The sequence below is a fragment of the Vulpes vulpes genome, chromosome 7 (assembly GCF_048418805.1).
Source record: "Vulpes vulpes isolate BD-2025 chromosome 7, VulVul3, whole genome shotgun sequence".
NCBI lineage: Eukaryota > Metazoa > Chordata > Mammalia > Carnivora > Canidae > Vulpes > Vulpes vulpes.
The window spans coordinates 29286153-29312085 of NC_132786.1; the positions used below are offsets into that span (position 1 = coordinate 29286153).

The window sequence follows — 25933 nt, forward strand, 5'->3', positions numbered from 1 at the left end:
CAGATATGGAGGACCTGCCCTGGGAAGATGAGTCTCCATAACATTTGGGATTAGGAACCAGAGGGACTTAACTATGCAAGTTTTTACAAACAGTAGGGTTTAAATCTGAGTACTTCAAAAATCAGCAGGCTTAGCAACGGGAGAACAACAGAGCAATAGGAAACTGAGTCCCTATCCTTAAAGATCCAGCATAACAAACAACCCTGTAGAAATATAGCATAGAAGCAGCAGTTTGAAAAGCACCTGGGGTATATGGGAAGGGTATTTATTTACTAATCTCAGAATGTGCACTGGATGGGGCGGGATCTTTTTGAAACTTCTCCAAGAACAAGAGCTAGCAGGCACCATTTCTCCTCACCACCCCCCAACCTCCAGCCTAGATACAAGACACCTGCCAGAACCAGTGTGTGAACACTTGCCACCTAACTTGCTAATTGCACACCCTGCCCCCATGTTCTCCTGCAGATCTGATCCAACTAATCCACCCCACTTGGTGGGAGTCCCTCTAAGATGGCATCTGACATTCTGCAGGCAGCCTCAATAGTGACCAGCAGCACTCTGACATGATTCTTGCCCTAGGTAGAGGGGAAGATAACCACACACACCAATTTAACTGCAACTCCAACAATGGGTTGGGAGCAGATATCTGATCTCATCCAGCCCACCCACCAACAAAAACCTTATGGGGTCAGGGAAAAAAAGCCAGACCTGTAGTTTGTGGTCACTGCAACCCCAACAGGTACACTAAGGACAGACATCTGGTCTGATCCAATTACAAGCCCAAGGCAGCTGCAGACTGGTCCCTTAGGGCACATGGACCAAACCCTGCTTGCAACAGATAAAGGAGACAATTGCAGCCGATTGGACAGACGGCAAAAGCATTTCAATCACAACAGAGGGTGCACAAAACACGCATAGGAGAAACCCCTGAATCATCTGAGTCTGGTGAACAGTCTGCACTGCAGAGCACAGGACCTCTTCTTCATAAGGCCACTGTGTCCAAGATCAGGAGACATAGTTGACTTTTCTAATTCATAGAAAGAAAAAAAAAAAACACAGAAAATTAGAGAAAATAAAAAGACAAAAGAATATGTCACAAATGAAAGAGTAGGACAAAATCATAGCAAAAGAGCTAAAGGAAATGGAAATAAGCAATATGTCTGATAAGGGATTCAAAGTAATAGTCATAAAGATACTTACTGGACTTGAGAAAAGAGTAGATGATCTCAGTGAGACCTTCAGCAAAGAGATAGAAAATATAAAAATGAACCAATCAGAGATGAGGAACTCAATAGCTAAAATTAAAAATGCACTAGAGGGAATAACAAGTAGACTAAGGAAAACAGAAAAACAGATCAGCAAGCTGGAAGACAGAATAATGGAAAGCAACCAAGCTGAACAGCAAAAAGAAAATAATAATAATAAAAACGATAATAGATTAAGAGAAGTCAGCAACATCATCAAGCATAATAACATTCACATTATAGGGATCCCAGAAGGAGAAGAGAGGGAAAGCAGGCCAGACAATTTGTTTGAAGCTGAAAACTTTCCTAATCTGCGGAAGGAAATAGAAGTCCAGATCCAGGAGGTTTTTTTGGAGACCGCCGCCCCCCCCAAAAAAAAAATCTACGCAAGGAGGTCCAGCCAAGATACATAGAAATTAAAATGACCAAAAAAGTGAGAAAGAAATGTAAAAGCAACAAGAAAAAAGAAAATACATACATACATACATACATACATACATACAAGGGAAACCCCATAAGGCTATCAGCTGATTTTTCACCAGAAACTTTGCAGACCAGAAATGAATGGTGTAATATATTCAAAATCAGAAAGGAAAAAACCTGCAACCCAAAGTATTCCTTCCATCAGGGCTATTGTTCAGAATAGAAGGAGAGATAAAGAGTTTCCTAGACAAACAAAAGTTAAAGGAGTTCATCACCACTAAACTAGTCTTACAAGAAACAGTAAAGGGAATTCTTTGAGTAGAAAGAAAAATACTAAGAATATTATTAAAGGATAAAAAAGTTTTCACAGGTAAATGCACGCATAATAAAAGTAGTAGATTAATCACTTATAAAAACAATACAGAGGCTAAAACACAAAAGCAGTAAAATCAGTTATATCTATAAAAATCAGTTAAGGGATTCATAAAATTAAAAGATGTAAATTATGACATCATGTTCATAAAACATGGGGGGGAGTAAAAATTTAGGGCTTTAGGATGGGTTTAAAGTTAAGTGACTGCTAACTTAGACTGCTATATGCATAGGATGTTATATGTCAACCTTATGCTTGATAAACACAAATCAAAAACCTGTAATAGATATGCAAAAAACAAAGAGAAAGGAATCCAAGCATATCAATAAAGAAAGCTATTAAACCTCAAAGGAGAGAGCAAGACGGGAACAGAGAGGAACTACAAAAATAACCATAAAACAAGTAACAAAATGACAGTAAGTACATACCTATCAATAATTATTTTGAATGTAAATGGACTAAATGCTTTAATCAAAAGACTTAGGGTGATTAAGTGGTTTAAAAAGCAAGACATAGTGCTCGCTTCAGCAGCACATATACTAAAAAAAAAAAAAAAAAAGCAAGACTTATCTGTATGCTGCCTACAAGAGATTCATTTCACTCATATTGAAAGTGAAAGGATAGAAAAACATTTACCATGCAAATGGAAGCAAAAAGAAAACTGAGTTAGCAATATTTATATCAGACCAGACCAAACCAACTTTAAAACAAAGACTATAACAAGAGACAAAGAAGCAAACTGTATAATGATAAAGGGAATGATCCAACAAGAAGATACAACAATTGCATCCAACATAGGAGCACCCAACTACAACCATTAACAGATACAAAGGAACAAATTGATAATAATACAACAGTAGTAGGGGATGTTAAAACACTCCACTTAACATCAGTGAATGGATCATCAGACAGAAAATCAACAAAGAAACAATGGCTTTGAATAACACTTTGGACTAGAAAGATCTAAGAGATATATTCAGAACATTCCATCTAAAAATAGAAGAATACATAGTCTTTTGAAGTGCACATGGAATATTCTCCAGAATAAATCACATGTTAGGGCACAAAATAAGTATCAACAAAATCAGAAAAGATTAAAATCATATCAGAACAGAAATAAGTGAAATAAAGTCTAAAAAACAAAAAGAGAGAGAGAAAAAAGATTAGTGAAACCAGGAACCGGTTCTTTGAAACGATCTATAAAATTGATAAACAATTAGCGAGACTCATCAAAGAGAAAGAGAGAGAGAGAAGACTCAAGTAAATAAGGGCAGAAACAAAAAAGGAGAAATAGCAACCACCTCCACAGAAAGACAAAGGATTATATATTATGCATGAAAAATTGCATGCCAATGTTTGGACAACCTAGAAGAAGTAGATAAATTCCTGGAACATTTAACTTTCCAAAACAAAATCAGGAATAATAGAAAATTTGGACAGACTGTGTACTAGCAATAAAATTGAATCAGTAATCAAGAACTCAACAAACAAAAGTCCAGGAACAGATGACTTCACAGGTAAATTGAACCAAACATGTAAAAAGGAGTTAATACTGATTCTTCTCAAACTATTCCAAAAATTAGAAGAGAAGAAGGAAAGCTTCCAAATTAATTCCATGAGGCCAGCATTACCCTGATACCAAAACCAGATAAACATTAAAAAAATAAGATAAAACTATAGTCCAATATCTCTGATGAACATAGATGCAAAAATCCTCAACAAAATACTAACAAACCAAATCCAACAGTATATTTTAAAAAATCATTCACCAGGATGCCTGGGTGGTTCAGCAGTTAAGCACCTGCCTTTGGCCCAGGACATGGCCCTGGTGTCCCAGAGTCAAGTCCCACATCGGGCTCCCTGCATGGAGCCTGCCTCTCTCTGTGTGTGTCTCTGCCTCTCTCTGTGTGTGTGTGTTTCTCATGAATAAATAAATAAAAATCTTTAAAATAAGTAAATAAATAAATTAAAATAAAAAATCATTCACCATGATCAAGTGGGATTTACAATTATACAAGGGTGGTTCAATATTTGCAAATCAATCAACATGATAGATTACATTAATAAGAGAAAGGAAACCATATGATCATCTTACTAGATGCAGAAAAAGTGTTTGACAAAGTACAACAGATATTCATAATAAAAACTCTCAAAAAAGTAGGATAGAGGGAACATAACTCAATTTAATAAAGGCTATATATGAAAAATCCACAGCTAATATCCTACTCAATGCTGAAAAACTGAGAGCTTTTCCTCTAAGATCAAAATAAGACAAGAATGTCCACTCTCACTACTTTTATTCAACATAGTATTGACAGTCTTAGCCATAGCAATAGGACAAGAAAAAGAAATAAAAGGCATCTAAATTGGTAAGGAAGAAGTAAAACTTTCACTATTTGCAGGTGACATAATTCTATAACTAGAAAGCCCTAAAAACTCCAACAAAAATTACTTGAACTGATAAATTAATTCAGTAAAATCCCAGGGTATAAAAACAATATACAGGGATCCCTGGGTGGCGCAGCGGTTTGGCGCCTGCCTTTGGCCCAGGGCACGATCCTGGAGACCCGGGATCGAATCCCACATCGGGCTCCCGGTGCATGGAGCCTGCTTCTCCCTCTGCCTGTGTCTCTGCCTCTCTCTCTCTCTCTGTGACTATCATAAATAAATAAAGATTTTTTTAAAAATGTTAAAAAATAAATAAATAAAAAAATAAAAACAATATACAGACATCTTGGCATTTCTATACACTATGAAGTAGCAGAAAGATAAAAATCCCATTTACAGTTGCATCACAAAGAATAACATACCTAGGAATAGGTTTAACCAGGGAGGTAAAAGTCCTGTATGCTAAAAACGATAAAACACCGATGAAATTGAAGAGGACATAAACAAATGGAAAAATATTACATGCTCGTGAATTGGGAGAACCAATATTGTTAAAATATCTGTACTACTCAAAGCAATCTATAGAGTTAATGCAATTTCTATCAAAATGCAAACATTTTTCACAGAACTGGAACAAATAATCCTAAAATTTGTATAGAACTAGAAAAGACCCGAATAGCCAAAGCAATATTGAAAAAGAACAAAACTGGAGATATCACAATCCCAGACCTCAAGATGTACTACAAAGCTGTAGTAATCAAAATGGTAAGACACTGGCACAAGAGTAGACACATAAATTGATATAACAGAATAGACAGCCCAGAAATAAGCCCCCACTTTTATGATCAATTAATCTATAGCAAAGGAGGCAAGAATATACAATGGGAAAAAGTCTCTTCAACAAACAGCACTGGAAAAAATTGGACAGCTACCTGAAAAAGAATGAAATTGGACCATTTCCTTATGCCACACACAAAAATAAACTCAAGGGATCCCTGGGTGGCGCAGCGGTTTGGCGCCTGCCTTTGGCCCAGGGCGCGATCCTGGAGACTCGGGATCGAATCCCACATCAGGCTCCCGGTGCATGGAGCCTGCTTCTCCCTCTGCCTATGTCTCTGCCTCTCTCTCTCTCTCACTGTGTGCCTATCATAAATAAATAAAATTAAATTAAAAAAAAAAAAAAAACTCAAAATAGATTAAAGATCTAAACGTGAGACCTGAAACCATAAAATTCCCAGAAGAAAAAGTAGGCAGTAACCACTTTGATAGCATCAATAGAAACATTATTTTAGAAATGCCTTTTCTGGCAAGGGAAATGAATGCAAAATTAAACTATTTGGACTATACCAAAATAAAGAGATTTTGCACAGCAAAGGATGCAATCAACTAAACAAAAAGGCAACCTACTAAATGTGGGAAGGTATTTGCAAATGATGTATCTGATAAAGGGTTAATATCCAAAATATATAAAGAATTTATACATCAAATAATTCAAATTAATTCAAAAAATTCAACAATCCAATTAAAAATAGGCAGAAGACATGAATAGACATTTTTCCAAAGAAGATATCCAGATTGTCAACAGATACACAAAAAGATGCTCAACATTACTCATCATCAGGGAAGAGCAAATCAAAACAACAATAAGATATCACCTCACACCTGTCAGAATGGCTAAAATGAAAAACACAGAAACAAGAACACAAACACAGCCAATGCTGATGAGGATATAGAACAAAAGGAACCCTTGTGCATTCTTGGTAGGAATGTAAATTGGTGCAGCCACTGTGGAAAATAGTGTGGAGGTTCCTGAAGAAATTAAAAATAAAAATACCACAGATGAATGGATAAAGATGTGATATATATATATATATATATATATATATATATATATATATATATATATATATCACAGTGGAATGTTGCTCAGCCACAGAGAAGAATGAAGTCTTGTCATTTGCAACAACGTGGGTGGATCTAGAGGGTATAATGCTAAATAAGTGAAATGAGTCAGTCAGAGAAAGATAAATGCCATATGCTTTTACTTATACATGGAATTTGAGAAATAAAATAATTGAACAAAGCAAGAAAGAGACAAACAATATAGAGAATAAAACCAGTGGTTGCCAAAAAGAAGGTGGGCGAAAAGATGGATGAACAGGTGAAGGGGATTAAGAGTATACTTTTCATCAGGGGCACCTGGGTAGTTCATTGGGCTAATCATCAGACTCTTTCTTGGTCTTGGCTCAGGTCATGATCTAAGGTTTATGAGATCGAGCCTCACATCAGGCTCTGTGCTGGGTGTGGAGTCTGCTTGGGATTCTCTCTCTCTCTCTCCATCCTCCTCTCCTTCTGCCCCTCCCCCCACTTGTGTGCACTCTTTCTGTCTCCAAAAATAAATAAATAAATAAATAAATAAATAAATAAATATCTTTTTTTAAAAGAGTACACTTATCATAATGAGCACTGAGTAATGCATAGAATTGTTGAATCATTATATTGTATACCTGAAAGTAATATACCACTATGTTAATTATATTTGAATTAAATATATGCAGACATATTAATAAAATTGTATATACATGTATAAATATACATAAAAGAACATATAAAAGAACTATGGTTTATATTTGAAAACATCTGATTTCAGATACTTTTGGTAGTTCTAGAGCAGTACTATCCCATAGAACCCCCTGTGATGATGGAAATTATTTGTCTCTATACATTATAGTAGCCACTAATCACATGTGGCTATGGAGAACTTGAAATGTGGCCAGTGTGACTGAGGAACTGAATTTGTAATTGTATTTAATTTTAATTGTCTTACATTTACATAATCACATGTAGTTACTGGGTATGACAGTGGAAAGTATAGTTTGGACTATTTTAGCCTTTTTTTGGGGGGGGGCAGGAGGGAACATTGTGCACCCATCAAATATTAGCATTCATCCCTCTCCCACTATCTTTGTGCTACATGCCATTGTTTTCCATGATTATTCACCTACCCTGGAAACATACAGAACCAGAGCTGCCTTTAGGTTCCAGAAAGCATATCTCACTTCAACACTGTCTCTCTTTCTGCCAGTTACATGAGGCACAATAATCTACTTAACTAAAGCAGGGGCCCATGTAGCAGAGTAATACTAATACTGGTAGTGATAGTAAGAGACATTGATTTGTTGTTCCTTATGGACAAGGTACATTATACTTCCATGTATACTAACTCATTTCAACTTCATAGCAGTCTGTGAGACCTGTGCTCTTATTATATCATCCCCATCTAATGGATCAGGAAACTGAGGTAAAGGCCACAGAGATAACTGAGTGCCAGATCTGGGATTTGAGGTCTGGCATCTGATGGTAGAGCTCATTCTCTGACAACTTCAGTGTGCAGAGTTTTTACTGTTACTTATGATAAATGATAGATTGACTCATTGGCCACATGACTGAACTCAATCTTCAGCCCCTCTTCCCTCTACAAAAAGCTCCTAATGTGGCTCAAAGCCTCAATCCTCTAATCACATGGTAGATCTTTCCAGAATGGCCAGCCTCCATCTTGAAATTCTGTAGGAACTCCCTATGAATCAGCTCATTAGCATAGCCCCTCAGGGCCCACAGTGAATAACAAAGGCACCCCTATCATTTTGTTAAGGCTTTCTTCCTGTGCAAAAGCTTTTTAGTTTGATATAGTCTTAATTGTTTAGTTTTGATTTTGTTTCCCTTGCCCAAGGAGACAGAGCCAGAAAAATGTTTCAATGGCTGATGTCAAAAAGATTGCTGCCTATGTTTTCTTCTGGGAGTTTTATGATTTCAGATGTGACATTTAGGTCTTTAATCTATTTTGGTTTTATTTTTGTGTGTGGAGTAAGAAAATGGTCCAGTTTTACTCTTACAGATGCTGTCCAGGTTGCCCAACACCATTTATTGAAGAGACTGTCTTTTTCCCATTGTATATTCTTGCCTTCTTTGCCACAGATTAATTGACCAGAAAAGTAGGAGTTTATTTCTGGGCTCTCTATTATGTTCCATTTATCTGTGTATCTATTGTTGTGTGATTACCATGCTGTTTTGATTACTACAGCTTTGTAATATATCTTGAAATCTGAAATTGTAATTCCTCCAACTTTGTTCTTCCCGTTGAATACTATTGCCTCCTTTATCATAGGTGAATTGACTATACTTTGCATGGTGACAGAAAGTAACTATTTTTATCATGGTGAGCATTTCTTATTGTACATAACTGCCAGATCACCATGGTATACACCTGAAGCTAATACAATATTGTATGTCTACTATATTTCAATTAAAAATCAATAAATCAATAAACAAACAAAGGGAAAAAAGCCAAATGTCACTTTGTATATGTTAAGAACAAAAACAAAAAGCAAAGACATTCCTAATGATTGGGAAATTCCAAAGGCTTATCTTCACCCCAAGAACCTAGGACAAAAAAAAAATTCTTTATTATATAACAGCTACCTCAGAAAGTTTTCCTTCAAGCGATTAAAAGTAAGGATAAGGGGATCCCTGGGTGGCGCAGCGGTTTAGCGCCTGGCTTTGGCCCAGGGCGCGATCCTGGAGACCCGGGATCGAATCCCATGTCGGGCTCCTGGTGCATGGAGCCTGCTTCTCCCTCTGCCTGTGTCTCTGCCTCTCTCTCTCTCTGTGACTATCATACATAAATAAATAAAAAAAAAATTAAAAAAAAATAAAAAAATAAAAGTAAGGATAAGGACAGAAGAATCTCTAAATTTTTTTTGTAGGTACTGGACATATTAATGTATACTATCTCATTTAATTCTTATGACACTCTTCTGTGGAAAATTGATGTCTCTGTTCTATAGATGGATGAGCCGAAACTAAATAAAGTTGAAAGTGTGGTACATAAATACCCAAGTAGTAATAATGGGTGTTGGAGTTTAAAATCAAGATTTCTAACTGTAAATCACAAGCCCTTTGAATCTATAAGAATAGTAGACAAAGATAAAAATAGAGATACTTTGAATTCTTAATTGTTTTTCTTTTCCCTAAATGAAAGCCAGAAGTAGATTTGCCCAAGATATAGGACAGGGAACTGAGGAATGTGAGCATCTGGGAGTTAGGCTTCTTCCCAACATGCCAATGCATTCCTTCTCTAGTCTCTGGTATTTATTTGGAGAAGGATAGGCATAGATTCTGTGCCAGGCCTTATTGTAAGCATTGAAAATACAGAAATTGAGTCCCAAGGCTTCTCTGGAGGGAGGACAGTGGATACACTTAAGATGGCAACATGATGTGGTTAGAGAAATAGTAGAGGAAAGCACTTAGGATGGGCCGGACAGAGAAGAGGACATCGACAGGAAAGATTTCCTGCAGGAGACAAAGTAGAAGCTGAGGTTTAGAAACAAACAGGGACTAACCAGGCCTCCAGATCTGTAAGTGAATGGAAAAGGGATACTGGGCTCTCTCACCTAGGTCTAAGTGGCTGAGGGGTCCTGGTAATGCCCCAAAGCCTGGGTCTTTGCAGCTCCCTTACTCTGTTTGCATCTGCCCCAGCTGTGGCTAGCACCCCACTGTAGGAGGAATGGAGTCCCCCAGAGAAGGGGGTTTGAGGTGTGAGGATGCAGGTTTCAGACTTGCTAGGGATATACAGATATGTCAGGGGTCCGTTGAGTGTTTCATCTATCAAATGATGGACTTCCCTATATGATCCCTGAGGTCCCTCTGCCTCTAACATTTCATTATTTTGTGATTTTATGAAAAATGTTTTGCAAAGCAAATGGATAGTGTAAACAAGATTATAGAGAGAATATTTGCCTTCTTAAGGGAATAAATTGTTCTCTAGCACTTCAGTAGCATTCATTTGCATATAAACAATGCAAATTCTATATAAACAGAGGAGACTTGTTTTCTTAGGTGTTTTGGTAAGTTAATTACAAATCATTCTTGTCAATTTCGCTAGTCTTTGTGTATTAAGAAGTGATGGATTGCATTCATTTTAAATATTCTATACTTTTGAATATTCACAGCTTCTTGAACATTCTTAAAATCAGACTTTTCTCTGAATTAGCTTGAATTTTCTTAAATGATTCCTTTATACAATAGGTTATAAATATATGGGACTTGTTTTTCCAAGAAGGATTTGGAGAAATTCACCTTGTACTACCCAGATGTTAGAGGTGCCAGCTAAACTCCACCCCACTTTCAGCCCTCTTGGACCAGCATGAGACTACCCAGCAAAGTTTACAGCAACCTGCTAGGATCCTAACCTGCCTATGTTTTTAGCTCCTAGTGTCTTATCGTCTTTCTGCATTTTTCTTCCTCTATAAATTTGAGTGCTTCTCTCCTTCACCCCACCCCGTATCACTCAGACTACATAAACTCCCACTAACAGTTAATATTTTGCAAATATTTTATTCGTTTAGATGGATTTCAAAGATTAGGGCATCATACAGAGGTTGCACCTTGCACAGAACAAATCCATTTTCCTGGTTCCATTCTCTCCATGCTTCATCTTTTCTCCCACATTTTTTCCTTCTCCTCTTTCTTCTCCGGCCCCCCACCCCCAGCATTCCCCTGCCCTTCACCATTCTCAGAAGCAAGACACATTGCACCCCTCTGTCTTAAGCATAGCAGTTTACTGATCACTTACTGTGGCTTGGGCAATTTCTTGAGACTTTGTTCTCTATTCCCTAGGGGCTGCTCAAAACACTCCAAATACATTTGGTTGGGTCTGGATAGGTTCAGGAAAGGGTATTTTAAGGGAACATGCTTCCACTAAGAGGAATGGGAAAATTTGGAGAAGCCCAGGGGTGAAGGATGAATTCCCAGACAGAAGGAAGAGCCTATGCAAACTGTAGAAGCGCGGGGGAGTGTGGCAGTTTCAGAAACCTCAAGTAACTCTCTGAGATGAGAGTTTAGAGTGATTATGGGCATCACTGACAAAAAAGATGGAGCTGGAGGAGAAGAAAGCAAGCGGTCACATTGCAAATGACCTTTGAGTATTACATTTTTCTCCAGTAGACGGTGGAAACCTAGTGAAGCACTAGAACACCAGTGTGATGATGAAGCAGAGCTGGTTGCAAAGATGCCAGAGAAAGTTTAGTGTCATGTCAAGGGCCAAGAATTGGACATGGACCAGGGGTACAGAGGACATGACATATTTCAGAATGAAATAGGAGGCCAATAAGACTTGTGGTTGACTGCTCATGGGGTAGGGGAGAAAAAGAAACAAACCTGGGAAAACACTGCATTTCTGCCATGAGTTCTTACTTGCTGAGTTACAGAATGCAGGAAAAGGAAGAATAGAAATTTGGAGAAGCTTGATTTGGGAAATCTAGTGTGATTTGATTTATCTGTGTCCTATGGTAATAAACTGAACAAAGGTGACAAATCCTTAGATATCCTTCATGGCACATCTCAGGCAGTAGATTGAACAAAATTGAAATCATGACTGTTCAGCAGCATGTGTGTGGAAATGTCTAGAACAAAGCTCCTCATCCAACAAAACTAACAAATTCTGGCTACATCATTTCATAGAAGCCATGGTCCATAAGTTCATTTCTCATGTCCCTGTAAACTTGCTCTCTGGGTATCAGACACCAGGCTTCATTATGGCTGAGGTTGTTACTCTGCTTTGTTTTTTAATCGGCTTATCAACTAGTTTAAATTCAGTGCGTGATAACACACATCAATTTTGGTCCAGTAGCCATCTCCAAATACACTGAACAGAACAAATTCCCCATCCTTCTCCCTCCCCCTGAAAACATCTCAGAAAGACTGCATACATTTCTGGTCATTTTCAATGGTGAAAACAGTTCGATTTTGGTATTGAAGACTCCTTTTCAGGTAAAAAGAATGAGATCTTGCTATTTGTGACAATCTAGGTAGACCTAGAGGGTATTGCTAAGTGAAATGCATCTGAGAGAAAAAGACAAATCCCATGTGATTTGATTTATATGTGGAATCTAAAGAACTAACAAATAAAATTTTTAAAAAGTAGAAACAGAGCCAGAAATACAGAGAACAAACTGGTGGTTGCCAGATGGGAGGATGGAGGTGGATTGGGCAAAATGGGTGAAGGGGAGTAGGAGGTACAGGCTTCCAGGTATAGAATGAATAAGTCATGGGGTTGAAAAGTAAAGAATAGTGAACATAGTCAATAGTATCATAATAGGGTTGTACGTGACAGATGGTAGCTACACTTGTGGTGAGCACAGCATGTGAAGAGCTTGTTGAATCACTACGTTGTACACCTGAGACTAATGTAACATTTGTGTGTCAACTATACTTCAATTAAAAAAAAAAAGAAGTCTTTACCAATGTACAATGTACATATGACTACTATCCATTCCCAGTTTGGAGCACCGCCTCCTCTGAACCTTCCAGGTCTGAATGGGCAGAAGGACAGCTAGTACAAAGAGAAGCTTCTTCACTTAACTGGTTCTGCATTGGGCTCGGGGGCTCAGGATGCAGACCTACCCTGCAAAGCCATCAAGCCTCTGTGTGGGGCGAGCTCCTAAAGGGGCTGGAGCTCACAGTCAGATGGAGCCCCCGATTTCACAGACATGGACATTTCTCTTTTTGGAGAGCAGAGGTACCCATTCTAAACTGCTGTAAGTTTTTCTAACTACATTCCAAGACCCAAAGAAAAGTACCTAGTAACCTTCTGGAACATTTTTTAAGTGAAGTGGCAGCTATGTTGTATCATTTTTATGATGATATATGTCAAAAATAAAGTGAGCTCTATGAGTATGTTAGTACATATGCAATGCAATTGAAATCCTCTTCAAATTGAATTAAATTTCAGACTCTGAGAAGAGACTGTCCCTCACCACAAATAGAAACTGTATAATGAATTCTTTTTTCCCTATGCCTTTCTTCATTTTCTATTTAAAGAAATTTCTGAAAATACATGAATTATGCAGCTTATCTCTCAGATGAAAAAGAATTTTCTTCTTGGATTGGATGGCTGCATATTTATTAATAGCAGTAAAATTTTCCATGTTCTTTTGTATCAAATGGGATGCTGACTAAAATATGAAGCCTTTTCAGCAATAATAAGAGTAATGGATGAATAATTATAAAAGCTATATGGAATTGAAAGACATTTTAATTTGTCATTACTTCTGTGTTCAGAAGGATCTGAATAATCATTCTGACTATAAAAAGGATGAGTGTGATATTTTTGCTCATTATGGGATTAAGTTCTTACTATACCACTTTTACTAGAAGTTACAAAAAAAAAAAAATCTCTTCCAGTTTCCTCTAATGATGTAATCATAACTGAAGACTGCTCAGCTGAGTGTGTGTGTTTGGTCCTCTCACTGTTGCACAGCGATGTGGCACTTCAAACCATTTTAATTGGAAAAGTGTTCACCTTTGCAATATATAAAAATGAGATTATACTTGTTTGCTCAGTGAGAACTTTTAACCTTTATGTCAGATTAACATGAGAAAGTGACAAGGACTGTAGAACTTTCTCGGTCATGACCAGATGGAACAGACACCAAATGTGGGATTCCAAAACAGGATTTTTCTTTTTATAACAACCATTTAGGAATGGTTGTGCTTACCAGGGTCATTCCAATGCAAAATTCCAAAGTGATTTTTTTTTTCCCAGAGATGCATATAGTTTTCTTTTTCTTTTGGTCTGCATTATACAACAACATTCAAATTCTTATCTGGATCCTAAGAATATTCTGTGACAGTGCCTTTTTTTTTTTTTTTTTTTTTGGAAAATAGAATTCTAAGATATGCTGTGTGCTTCTAGGTGAGTGATAGAATTTTCCTTTGTAGCTTGTGAATTTTCATTTACCAGATTTCCACTACAGTATTTAGCTTTTAGTGATGAGGTATAGGAAAATCTGTGTAAGGATTCTAACCTGCCCCTGAACTTTTACCACTGTCCCCTCTAAAATATAGCTTTAGGGATCATTGTCAACTATGAACAGATACTGTTTTGGCAGCCTCACTACAGCCAGAGGACATGTTCTGCACCATGAGAGAAATTCACTGCATGGTTGTCAACAAGCATTTTGCCTTTTGATTCTGATCTTTCCTGGGGTTCAGCCCTCACCCTTAAGCAGCTGTGTGATTCACTTAGCCAATTTAAGCCTCAGTGTTTTCACTGTTAAAATGTGAAGACGTGACATCCAAATTAAAGGTGGTTGTGGGGATTAAATTATAAGTGAAAAAAAAGTGAAATTCTTGACACATAATAGGCATGCAATAAGTGATAGTATCTTCTCATCAAAAGAAAAACAAAACCAAGAACATTTAAGGATTAGTTACCTATTGGGATGCCTGGGTGGCTCAGTAGTTGAGCATTTGCCTTCAGCTCAGGTCATGATCCCAGGGCCCAGGGATCAAGTCCCATCTCACATCGGGCTCCCGGCAGGGGGCCTGCTTCTCCCTCTGCCTATGTCTCTGCCTTTCTCATGAATAAATAAATAAATAAATAAATAAATAAATAAATAAATAAATAAAATCTTTTTTAAAAAGAGGATTAGTTACCTATTTAAGTCAATACTTTTTGAGAGTAAAACCAGAAAACATTTTTTCCTATTTATCTAACAGAGAAAATTCTGAATGAATTGAGAATAAGGTTTATAACAATAATTTGAAATCTAAATGCTATAATGTTCTCCCTCCCAACAAGAGGATTCTGCAAGTTGTTATATCTGAAACTTCAGGATGGGTATGCGCAGTCTACCATGAATAGAAACCAGTTTGTTATTTTCATCTTAAGAACTTGCAGAATGAATTTAGTGTCTGGATTGACAGGATTGAGACATATATTTTCTTTTGCATACATAGAAATGACATTGGTAATTGAGTTATTATATTTACAGGTTATTTAGAATGTAAAAGATTCATCATATAAATTCAGCTTTACTTTAATTTGATAGCTAAAGTGATGAGGGGAGAGACCAAGGGAGAGAAAAAGAGGGGGGAGGAAAGAGAGAGGATGGTTGGAATATGTAATTATGAAAAAAGGTAAGACTGTGTTCCCTTCTGTCTTATAGCCTGAAGAATAAGTAGTGAAAACATCAATCAAGAGATGAGAAAAAAAAAAAATGTCAGGATTTCTCTGCCCTGGAGAATTGCTTATCAACCACCAGAGGAGGATTCTTTCTTGAACAATGAACATTTCTTATGAGGATTCACAGATTAACATATAACTAATCTTAGTTTTGGAGAGCAAGTGAGCTTTGTTGCTTTCTTTCTTTTAATTTTGTGGTAAGTTATGATATTTGGATGGATTTTTTAATTCTTTCCTGATGATCTATTTAGCACATGTTCTAAATTATGATTCTATAGCAAACAGTGGGAACTTCATTCAAACTTAAAGACAGTGGGAAGATCTAAATTTCTAATTTATTCTAGATTTCTTCAACATATAATTATTTCATTAAATCCTTGATGATAGAGACGTGAAGCACCTCTTTCAAGACATAAACATTATTTTTTCATCACGCTGAACATGATTGGTGGCAACATGCACAGAAGCAGAATGAATCACTACTAGTAGAAGATATATAATGGACACAAATACAGCTCCTTCATTTCACCTTCAAAACCGTGAGCCAGGTTTGCCATCTGAACAACAAGAATAAAGAGGGTGAAAATCCTTTTTTTCTGATCATTCAAAGAACAGTTTCTCAAGGTTAAGCCAAGTCCTCTTTGCAAGCTGCCAAAATAATAGCTTAGGAAAAGAATTAGTTTGCCTGCATGATGATCCTCTTAGGCAAAAAATGTCTTAACAGCAGTTGACCTTGATGAAATGTTTTCCCAAAGGCAGCCATTACAAAAACCCCTGAATGAGAGGGAAATAACTGAATATTTCTTATGAAGTTGGCCTGAATTGTGGGCTCTGATGTGGGGTGCTGATGATTTGGGAAGAATTGCCTAAGTCCTGAAGAAATGACAGCCTTGGGTATGGTGAGTCCCCCTATTCCTCTGTTTCTCACTGAATCCTCTTGCTGAGCCAAGGCTCAGTCACTTGGAAAGAACACCACTGGCCAGTATGACAGACTGGAAAACTGTTAAGCTCTGATGGGGAATGCCTCTGAGTATAAATTCTAAAGCTTTCTCTGGGTTTAACTCTTCTTCGTCGTGACTGGATCTGGTGTCCTGCAGGCTGGCTGCGAAGTCAGACACGTAACTTCTATTCACAGTGCTTCTCAGTGCTCTGACTGGGGTTGCCCTTTGTACATTCTGACCACAGGCAATTGATCTCCTGGTGTCAGGATTTTCTGGATGTCTCTTGTTTTTCCACGGAGAGCTGAGGTGGTTACAGCTCATTGAGCAATAAATTAAATGACTTAGAAATGCACAGTATTGTTATAAAGGTGTTTGAAAGTTGGCACCATTTCCTCAAGAGAGCCCACTCAGGAGGGGCCAGGGCTGCCAGCTTCTGTGCCTACAGAGAGAATCAGCTACACCAGCCACATGCTGTGCCCTGGGAAGGAAGGAGGGTTTGATGGGAAGCAGTCTAATTTGTTGTTTTGGAAAGCACAGAACAGAGCTACAAACCTGCGATGACGACTCTTCTGCCAATGTGTGAAATAATGCTTTATTTGTCAATTCCGCTGTAAAATAAGCACTGTCCAAGTAAAAAACAAAAAACAAATCGAAACAACCCCCCCCCCAAAAAAAAAACAAAAAGAAAACACACACACACAAAGAAACCAAAACAAAACTTTGTTACTGTTTGTGTTTAGTGAGGGAGCTCATACCCTCGAGTTTTATGTTTTTGTTTTTGTTTTTTTGCTTTACTTTATTAATGAGCTGATATAGATGAGTCTATGAACATAGATCTCTTTTGCTTTATAGAGAGGCATGCCAAACCCTTTACAGATAAGCTTCTGGGTTTAATAATCAGACTATTTCAGAATAATCTCAGAATTCCTCAGAATTCTGAGATCTCAGAATCTCAGAATTTCTCATCTAAGTATCATCACTCCTTGGCAACTTGTCAAGTGAAAGTGAATATCCAACCAGAGATTTTGTTTGTTTTCAAATTTCTTTTTTTTTAAATTTTTGCATAAGTAAGGGAAATTATTGTTCCAATATACCATGGAGCTGACATACTAAGTTTTAAACAAGAACAGCCTATGAATGTTATTTATATTTTTGGAAGTCTTAGATGGAGACCTCTGCTTAGAAAGCTAGTTGTTTGTTTTTTTCTGTTCTTATTTATTATTAGTCATAATAGTAGTAGTTGTATGGTTATATTTATTTAATTAGGTCATGTCTTACATTCCAATTCATTATGGAACCAATGGGAGTGAGATGTAAGGTAAATAATTTAAAATAGCCAAATTAATTCTGGCAGAGAGGCACAGACCCATGGGGACCTGGCACATGCGGAGCTGCTCTGGTAGGGGTAGGGCCCCCTGGTGTCAGCAGAGATTCCCAGAGAGATAAGAATGAATCCTGGGATTTCCCATTAAACTTCAATCCAAGGGACCTAGGAGAACTCTATTTGAAAGAAACTACCTAAATTATCAGTATAGAAACCGTTTTCACTATTCCAGAGTACTTAGAGTAATGGCAACTAAAGTAACCAACTACTGCCATTTGAAATTTTGTTCCAGGGAGGGGAAAATGTTGCAAAATTAACAACTGCAGAAGCCTAATTGCACCTTATATTAGAGTATTTTTTTTTCTCTGTATTTAAAAGGATTCTTGCTAAGCGGTTGAAATCGTCTATGTCTTCTTATAGAGACAAAATACTCCTACAGACCTGGTCATACAACTCACTTAACTTTTCAAAGTTTTTTTCCTTAAGTTTAGAGGTGAGCTTCTGACTAGCATCTGTGCCAGTGGCCACAAATGCCATGGTAACAAAACCCAAATTAATGAGTTTTCATTATATATAACCTCCGTAGCCCAGTGCACTAGTAAATATCATCATAAAGCAATCTGCTAAGTAGAGAGGACCGCAGTGATCCCTTTGGCTGATAAAAATAGTAATATAACTCTCATCTGCAATTGTTTGGCCACAAAGACCCATATAGGATTTGTTTTTCATTTGCCTCTTAGATAACATATAAACATAAATTGGAACTGCAAGGGTCTTTATACCATTCTACTGAATTGAGTTTATTAGATCATTCAGACCAAGAGAAGAAGAATATGAGACAGATGAAAAACGCTAGGACTCCCGGAGGTGAATTTGAGCCCTGGGGGAGGGGCAGTAGCCACCCTCCCCCAAAGCTGATCTTTGAGGGTGGCATTCCTGGCAAGTCACCGTGAGCACAGCATCTTTAAACTCCAGTAACAAAATAAACTTTCTGAACTGTCAGGTAATGAAATAACCACCCTCTCTACATTCTATTCAGACTAAATTATCCATTGTTTGTTTGACCAGCTCAGACAAAGAATTGATTGTTGTTCTTTTGTGACCAAAATGGGAAGGATTTGATCCACATATTACTATGGGGACAGATTTTTTTTCTTTTTTTTGGCTTCTTACCTAATTTATTCATGCTAAAGTCATGCTAAACTACCTCATAGGTTTGTGGTGTGAATTAGCTAATTAATAAATTTCAAGTGCTTAAAAATATAAATCTCTATATAAATGCTGCCTTAGTTGGCTTTCTAGTTTAAGATGTGCATGTCAAATTATATCTATATATTTCATTGTAATATTCATGTTGGTGAATTTGTCTTTAAACTTAATATACAAATATCTTGATGTAAAATGCAACTCTGAGAGCCCCAGTATGGACTCAGACTCAAGCTGGCAAATGTAGCAACTAGAAGCAAAACCAAAATGTTTTTCTTAAGCAGATTTTAAAGCAGGCATTCACAAAGGTTGGGGTGGCGGTAGTTAACACTGGTTTTAAAGAGTGTATTAATTTTGTATTATAATAATTAAAATGCCAAAACATGTCAGTGATTTATATTTAAAAATTAATTATAATGGGTTTAAGGTTAGGATAATGATAACACATTGAGTGAAACACAGAGGGAAGAGTTATAACTACTCCACATGTTTCTGAATACCTACCAGAGAGGTTGTTTGGGTGGACATTGGCTTTGATTTGTATCTTCCTAGAAAAACGTTGAACACTGTCTTTTTGAAAGGGTATAACCTAAACAGAAAGGAAAGGAATTAATATCTCACCATCCTTAGTAACATCATCTGAAGGGTCTATGGCAGCTATTTAAAAACTAAATTTACTGTGGTCTACTTTGCTGCCATTTTTTTCCTGTATGATTAATTACTCCTTAGTCACTATTCTGAGTAGCAGTTTTATTTGCTAATTTCAATTGCCTCAACTTAATTAGCAATTCATTCTGACCTTTAAAAAACACATTCTATCATCTTCAAATTGTATGAGTGAAGGGGAAGAATCCTATTTTACCTGTTCCCCCACTTCCAACTATCACTAACAAATTACATCGTTTCTGAAGAACTAAACTATTGTTATACACCAAACCTGGACATCATCTGCACTTGTCTGAAGTCCAGCTCAGATTTCCTCATTGCACAGGTGGGCACTAGGCTCCGCAGAGGCTGTGTCAGCTTCAGAATGTTTAAGTAATGTACAAATGTAGGATATTTGGCTGCTAAATTTATTCATTTTTTAATTAAAGAAATAAAAGTGAAATTGATACACACAATAATGAAATCCCGTCTTGCATCCTTACTACTTTCTTAGCACATTTTCTACTTGAACTGTCACTCTTCAAATGATTAAAAGTCTGACTGTAAGACCACCAATGATGCTAAGATAAGGTTTCTGATGGTCAACTCAGTGACCACATATTCTGCTTTGAAATCAAATTTTTTACTGTATATTCTCATATTTCTTGAAGTTGTCCTCACAGCTTAGTGGAAGGGTTAACCAGTGTGCATAACATTGGTGTTAATGATTTTTTCATTGCAAGTCCAAAGAGTTGCCACGTTGGGTCTACCCCATGTTCTATCAGTCCACTACTCTGGCTGTAAATCATCTCCAAGAAGCTCAGAATGAGAGGATGGTATTAGCTTCCCTAATACTAGTTCCAAGGAAACTATTAATGTTTCACGTATATAAGCAAGGTAGTAAGGATGTTGCTCTATTTAGTCAAAAAATATAATCTCCTTCGTTGAGTTTAAGAATAACAGAATGAAGGGCAGTCATAATGCAAGGAAGGCCGTCTACAGAACTCTTATTCTAGACAGAACTGTCAGAACATCAGGGAGAGTGCACCATGCAGAGAAAAGATAATCCCTGACCTCTAGATGTCCACAGTTGACTTCAGGAGCAGTAATAAATGGCTCAAGTGTTCCCTCTTCTCTTCTTCTGAATTAATTCTTCTTGTCACTTGTTAGATTTGCTTTGTGGCTGTCATGTCCATTGTCATTAAGAGCACATATGCAAACTTTGAAGTGTTTTGTGCTCTTCTCCATCACTCTTTTGTTTACCTAGAGCTTGCTGCTATTTTAAAAAAGTAATTAGTAACAGGAAAATACAGTCAGTATATGGAGAATATTTGCCATTTCATCAAGTTTCTTCTTTTGACTAGACATCTTTTTTAAAGCCTCTGTCTTCATTATCTTCTTCTTTACCACTTAATTTAAGGCCAATTAGAAGCCCATCTCCTACCTCTTTATATAAGCTACCATCTCTCCATGTCCTTTAGGTGTAGAGAGTTTAATTGTGATGAAAGCTAATAAGTACCTTTACAAGCTACCCATGAGTGTGTGTAATAAAGTGAGTGTTCCACCTGGGGAACTGCATCAGCCATTTACTCTTTGATAGTTTTGAAGTGTGAGCGAACCAAATACTTGAGGTTTTTTCCCACTCACTGGTTCAGAAACTGTCCATCTTCCTGATGAATGGTAAGCCTCCCTGAGAGGACTTAAACTCAAGCCTTATACATGTCTTGGCTACTATAGCACCTTATCTCTGTAGATGTTGAGTGCAAGACAGTGGAGTTCCGTAAATTTCATAAATTTTGGATATTCTCTTTTTTCTGGGATTTGAAGAAAACAAATCATATCTCCTTTGCAACAATCTTCTTTAGCCAATATTGTTTTGAGAGTAGAGGTAGGCACCCCTGAGAGGTAAAAACCAAAACCTATTTATCTTTTTTTTTTTTTTTTTGCAAACTCTAGTAATCCAGTTAATAACAAGTGCTAAGGAGTTGTATGTGTTACATTGATCATATATGCATATTTCAAATTAGTAGTTACTTATGGAAAACAAAATTTCAGACAATGAGTATGTTATGGGGGAAATGCTATCATAATTAAAACAAACCTGGATTTAGAATATGGTTCTGCCATTTATTTATGATTTAGGGCAAGTTAAAATCAGTTTTCTGAGCTTCACTTTCTCAATGTTTCAAATGGGACTAATGATACATTTCTTTTTTTTTTTTTAAGATTTTATTTATTTATTCATGAGAGGCAGAGAGAGAAGCAGGCTCCATGCAGGGAGCCCAATATGAGACTTGATCCCAAATCCCAGGATCACGCCCTGAGCCAAAAGCAGACACTCAACTGCTGAGCCACCCAGGTGTCCCCAAAGGATACATTTCTTATAGAGTTTTAAAAATTAAACAAAATAACAATTTCATTTTGTCTTCTCCCCTCTTTTCCACCATCCAACTCAACTGGCTAATAATTACTCGAGATAAAATAAAACCATTCGGTGTGAGAGCTAGAAGACACCTGTAAAACTATCTTGCCCATCTCTCTGATTTTGCTCATTCTTATATGGAAAAAAAAAAAGGGGGGGAGCGAGGGAAGCAAAGCATAAAATAGACTCAACTATAGAGAACAAACTGAGGAGTTGCTGAGAGTGAGGTGGGTAGGGTGATGAGCTAAATAGGTGATGAGCATTATGGAGGGCGCTCACTGTGATGAGCACTGGGTGTTGTATGTAAGTGTTGAATCACTAAATTCTACTCCTGAAACTAATATTACGCTATATGTTAACTGGATTTAAATAAAAATTTGAAATATTGAAAAAGAACATATATGATAAAGTATGTATATATATATATATATACACTTATTTTTTTCTTCTTTTTAAATATTGTATTTATTTATTTGAGAGAGACCAAGAGAGAGCATGAGTGGGTGGGTCAGGGGGAGAGAGAGAAGCAGACTCCCCACTGAACAGGAGCCCAAAGCACAGCTTGATCCCAAGACCCTAGGATCATGATCTGAGCCAAAGGCAAACACTTAACCCACTGAGCCACCCAGGTGCCCCTACACTTATTTATATGCATCCTTTGTATAATATTAAAAATTATGTAGCAAAAAAAAAAAAAAAGCATGATGGAATAGAACCTTACAAGCAAGAAGGTCACTGCTGATAAAACTCCAATAGGGAACAGCTTCCTAGAAGAACAGAGCCTGAAGTATTCCTGAAGCTGTCAATGTGAATTCCCAATGGGCATCTTTCTCTATCTCACTTCCTCTGCATACCCCTACCTCTACTCCAGGCTGGAGCTCTATCTCTTGGACTTTGACCCCAAAGCCCAACACTTGCAGCTAGGAAGGAGAGCCCATGACCTGCTTTGCTCTCACACAGAAGGACAAGACATGCAGCTCCTGACCATGTTTCCACAGGCAAAGCATGAGCATCAGGCGGAATTCAGCACATGTTTTTAGGTAGTATTTGTATGTAGTACCTACGCACGTATGCGTATAAATATGAACCTATTACAACATGATCTATTCATTTTTATACTTTTTTCTATTTTTTGATAAGATGCAAGATGAAGAGCACAGCTGTGGAATATTTCCCTTTGTTCCTTTGTCTCATGATAGGAGCTATTTTACTGTAAAAATGAAGCTGGATTTATGACTGCCAGTCTGTTGAGTGGTAATAAATGTCAGACAGACATTGCTGAGTCATAAACTCTGTGAGTTTGAGCCTAATCCACTACATAAATCAGCTTACTAGATAAGAGCCCCCCCACCCCTCCAAAAAGTTAGCTTACTACAATGGACATGAAGTTCGAAGATCTTGCAGCTCTCTAAACATGTCTACCCTTTAACACTATAAATTGGCCTTCATTACTAACTGATTGGAATTCCCTATGCATTTGCTCAGAAATCTACCCTACAATTCAAGTTCTCCATACCATGGATGTTAGAGAAACCGGCAGGTATCGGTGCATAGCGTGGGAGTGGACGAGTGAATTCATGTGTGGTTGGAACCACCTTATTTCTGCCCTAGTCCCATTAGGGGCACGATTGTGCTTAGGAGTCCCGCCTGACCCAGCCTCTGAGCCAAAGAATCCAAGATTCTTTAGAACTGTGCCTGGCAGCAGGACAGTCCTGGGAATATACTTTGCCTTCAACCTGGGAGTCTGGTGGACCTGAGCAATTCAGACTAGGCATTCAAGTACTATCAGGTTGTCTGATAGTTCAGCACTCAAAGTTGTCTCTCTGTTCAGCACTCAAAGTGTGTCCAGCTACTAACTCTTCTGTCCAGGACCCAGCTTCTCTGTCCTCATTCCTGAAGCCTAGTTACGTAGAAGTTGTGTTTATTTCACTAGTCCCTTCAGTCTTGCTGACTCACAACTGCTGACTCCTCCCTTGAGGAGTTGGGTTCTGCAATCCTGGTTAGCTCTCTGCACCAGCCATTCCTAGTTTACAAGCCTCTTCCTGCTAGCCTTGTCATCAGCACTGGCTGGGACCTTGGTAGTCCTGACAAGTGGTGGGGAGAAAGGAACCATGTGTTTTGATGGTCTGTACACATTTATTATATAGAGAATATATATAGTGTATAGTGTTTCACTGGTTTCATTATCTGAAGAAATCACATATAGAAATAATCATGAATTTAATTTGAGACTTTATGAATTAGGAGGCATCAACGTGCAGTAGCAAGAAGGAAGCTGAAGTTTAGGAGGCTGGAGGTTTAGCCATATTCTCTCTGGAAAAAAATGAGGGCTTTCATAAAGCAAGCTACTTTCCTTTCCCTAGATCAGCTGTTTGGGGTGAAACAGAGAGATGGGTATGGACTAGGTGGCACTTGTGACTATATAATACAGAGAAGTCAAAGGAAAACTAAAGAAGGTAACTGTGCATTTTTACTGTTGTACAAATAATGAAGCATGGCCTCTGCTTCAAGATTATCTCAGTCTTCAGGAGTGTGAATTAAAGCAGTGCAGACAAATTCATATGACCAGACCACACGAGGATAGCACTGATGCCACTTACATCACTAAACAGAGTTTGCAATTACTTCGCCCAGAATATTATACTACCATAAACTACTGGAGATGCCCAGAGCATCTCTGGCATTTTACCTTGTGGCCTTAGCAGTGATAGAACGGTGGCCTGTGGCAGCCTCTGCTTACTTCTCACATGACATGCCTCTGACTTATTCATTCTTCATTTTCTTGACTGTGCAATTTTCCAGTATGCCCCTGGTTTCAGCTTACAGTGAAGAGAGCTACCTCAATTCTATTACCAAAAATGTTAAAAATGTTAGCAATGAAAACAACTAAAGAATCCAAGATCAAATCAATGTGCAGCTCAAGGGCAGCAGAAGGAAGAGTCTCATCCCAGTCATAATGACAGTTAGACTGTTCTGCAGCCTAGGTGTCCTCAAAAACTCAGAGGCATAGCTGCCATCAGTCGCTGCCAAGAGTCATCCCATTACCGCCTGCCTGTCGCAGCCCAAAGGGAATATTCTGTTACTACTCCCGGACCCCTGAGTTGGAAAGAAAGCACACACGGGAGAGCCCTTTGAGAAGAAATGAGGCAGCACTCTTTAGCCTGGTTTCAGGCACGCTAGCAAATGCCTGTATGAGAAAGAGAAGAGGCAGGGCCCTTGTCACATTGGAAGCTGCAGGGAGAACAGGGCGTGGGGAGCAGGAACCTGTCACACCCTTGGGCACGTGCTGCTGCAGTGGTTTTCAGGCTCTGGCTCCCTCCAATCGATCCCATCTGAATCAGGCTGACTATTGAGAGACGGAAAATCGCTGTCTGCTGTCGTGGAGAACGCCCACTCGGCGCTGGAGGGACAAAGGGAACAATGGAGATAAGGCTTTGGAACACGGCAAACGGGAGACAAGGATCGCTTGGGTAATAACACCAGCACCACGTTGCACGAATGCTCTCTGCAGGGGAAAAAAAACTCTCTTGTGTAATAATGGTTGTTAGGATGGAGAATGTAAATAACAGGGAGAGTTTAAATTGAATATTTGACAACACTGAAATGCGAGCGTGCATTGAATTTTTATTTTTTACAAAAGAGCTTTATTTAAATGGAAGGCCTGCAAAAGCTTCCAACAAATTCCTTCTATTGCTTAGTAGGGGAAATATTTTCTCTGTGCCTCACAGCTGGAAATGACAGGTGCTGTTTCTTATGTGGGGGGGAAGAAGTCCCTTGGAAGAGGATGTTTTAGGTGATTACTTAAGCCAATTTGCTTCTAAAATGACAAGACTGGCAAACTGCCCATTATCACATTGGCATATCAAATGATAATAATGTTCCCTAGGAATATTAAGGCACTATATTAGTTTCTACTTCCCTGGGCAGGAGGGAGGGCTGGCTTC

The 25933-nt window shown here is 37.9% G+C and overlaps 1 protein-coding gene across 1 annotated transcript in view; it reads left to right on the top strand.

The window, feature by feature from the left end:
* ZMAT4 (zinc finger matrin-type 4) overlaps nucleotides 1–20043 on the top strand; it is a 335088-nt gene extending 315045 nt beyond the window's left edge. The window contains exon 7 of the mRNA XM_025993639.2: nucleotides 15435–20043. Within this exon, the coding sequence (XP_025849424.1) occupies nucleotides 15435–15450 (16 nt within the window). The 3' untranslated portion in view covers nucleotides 15451–20043. The remainder of the gene's footprint in view (nucleotides 1–15434) is intronic.
* The last annotated feature ends 5890 nt before the right edge of the window (nucleotides 20044–25933 follow it).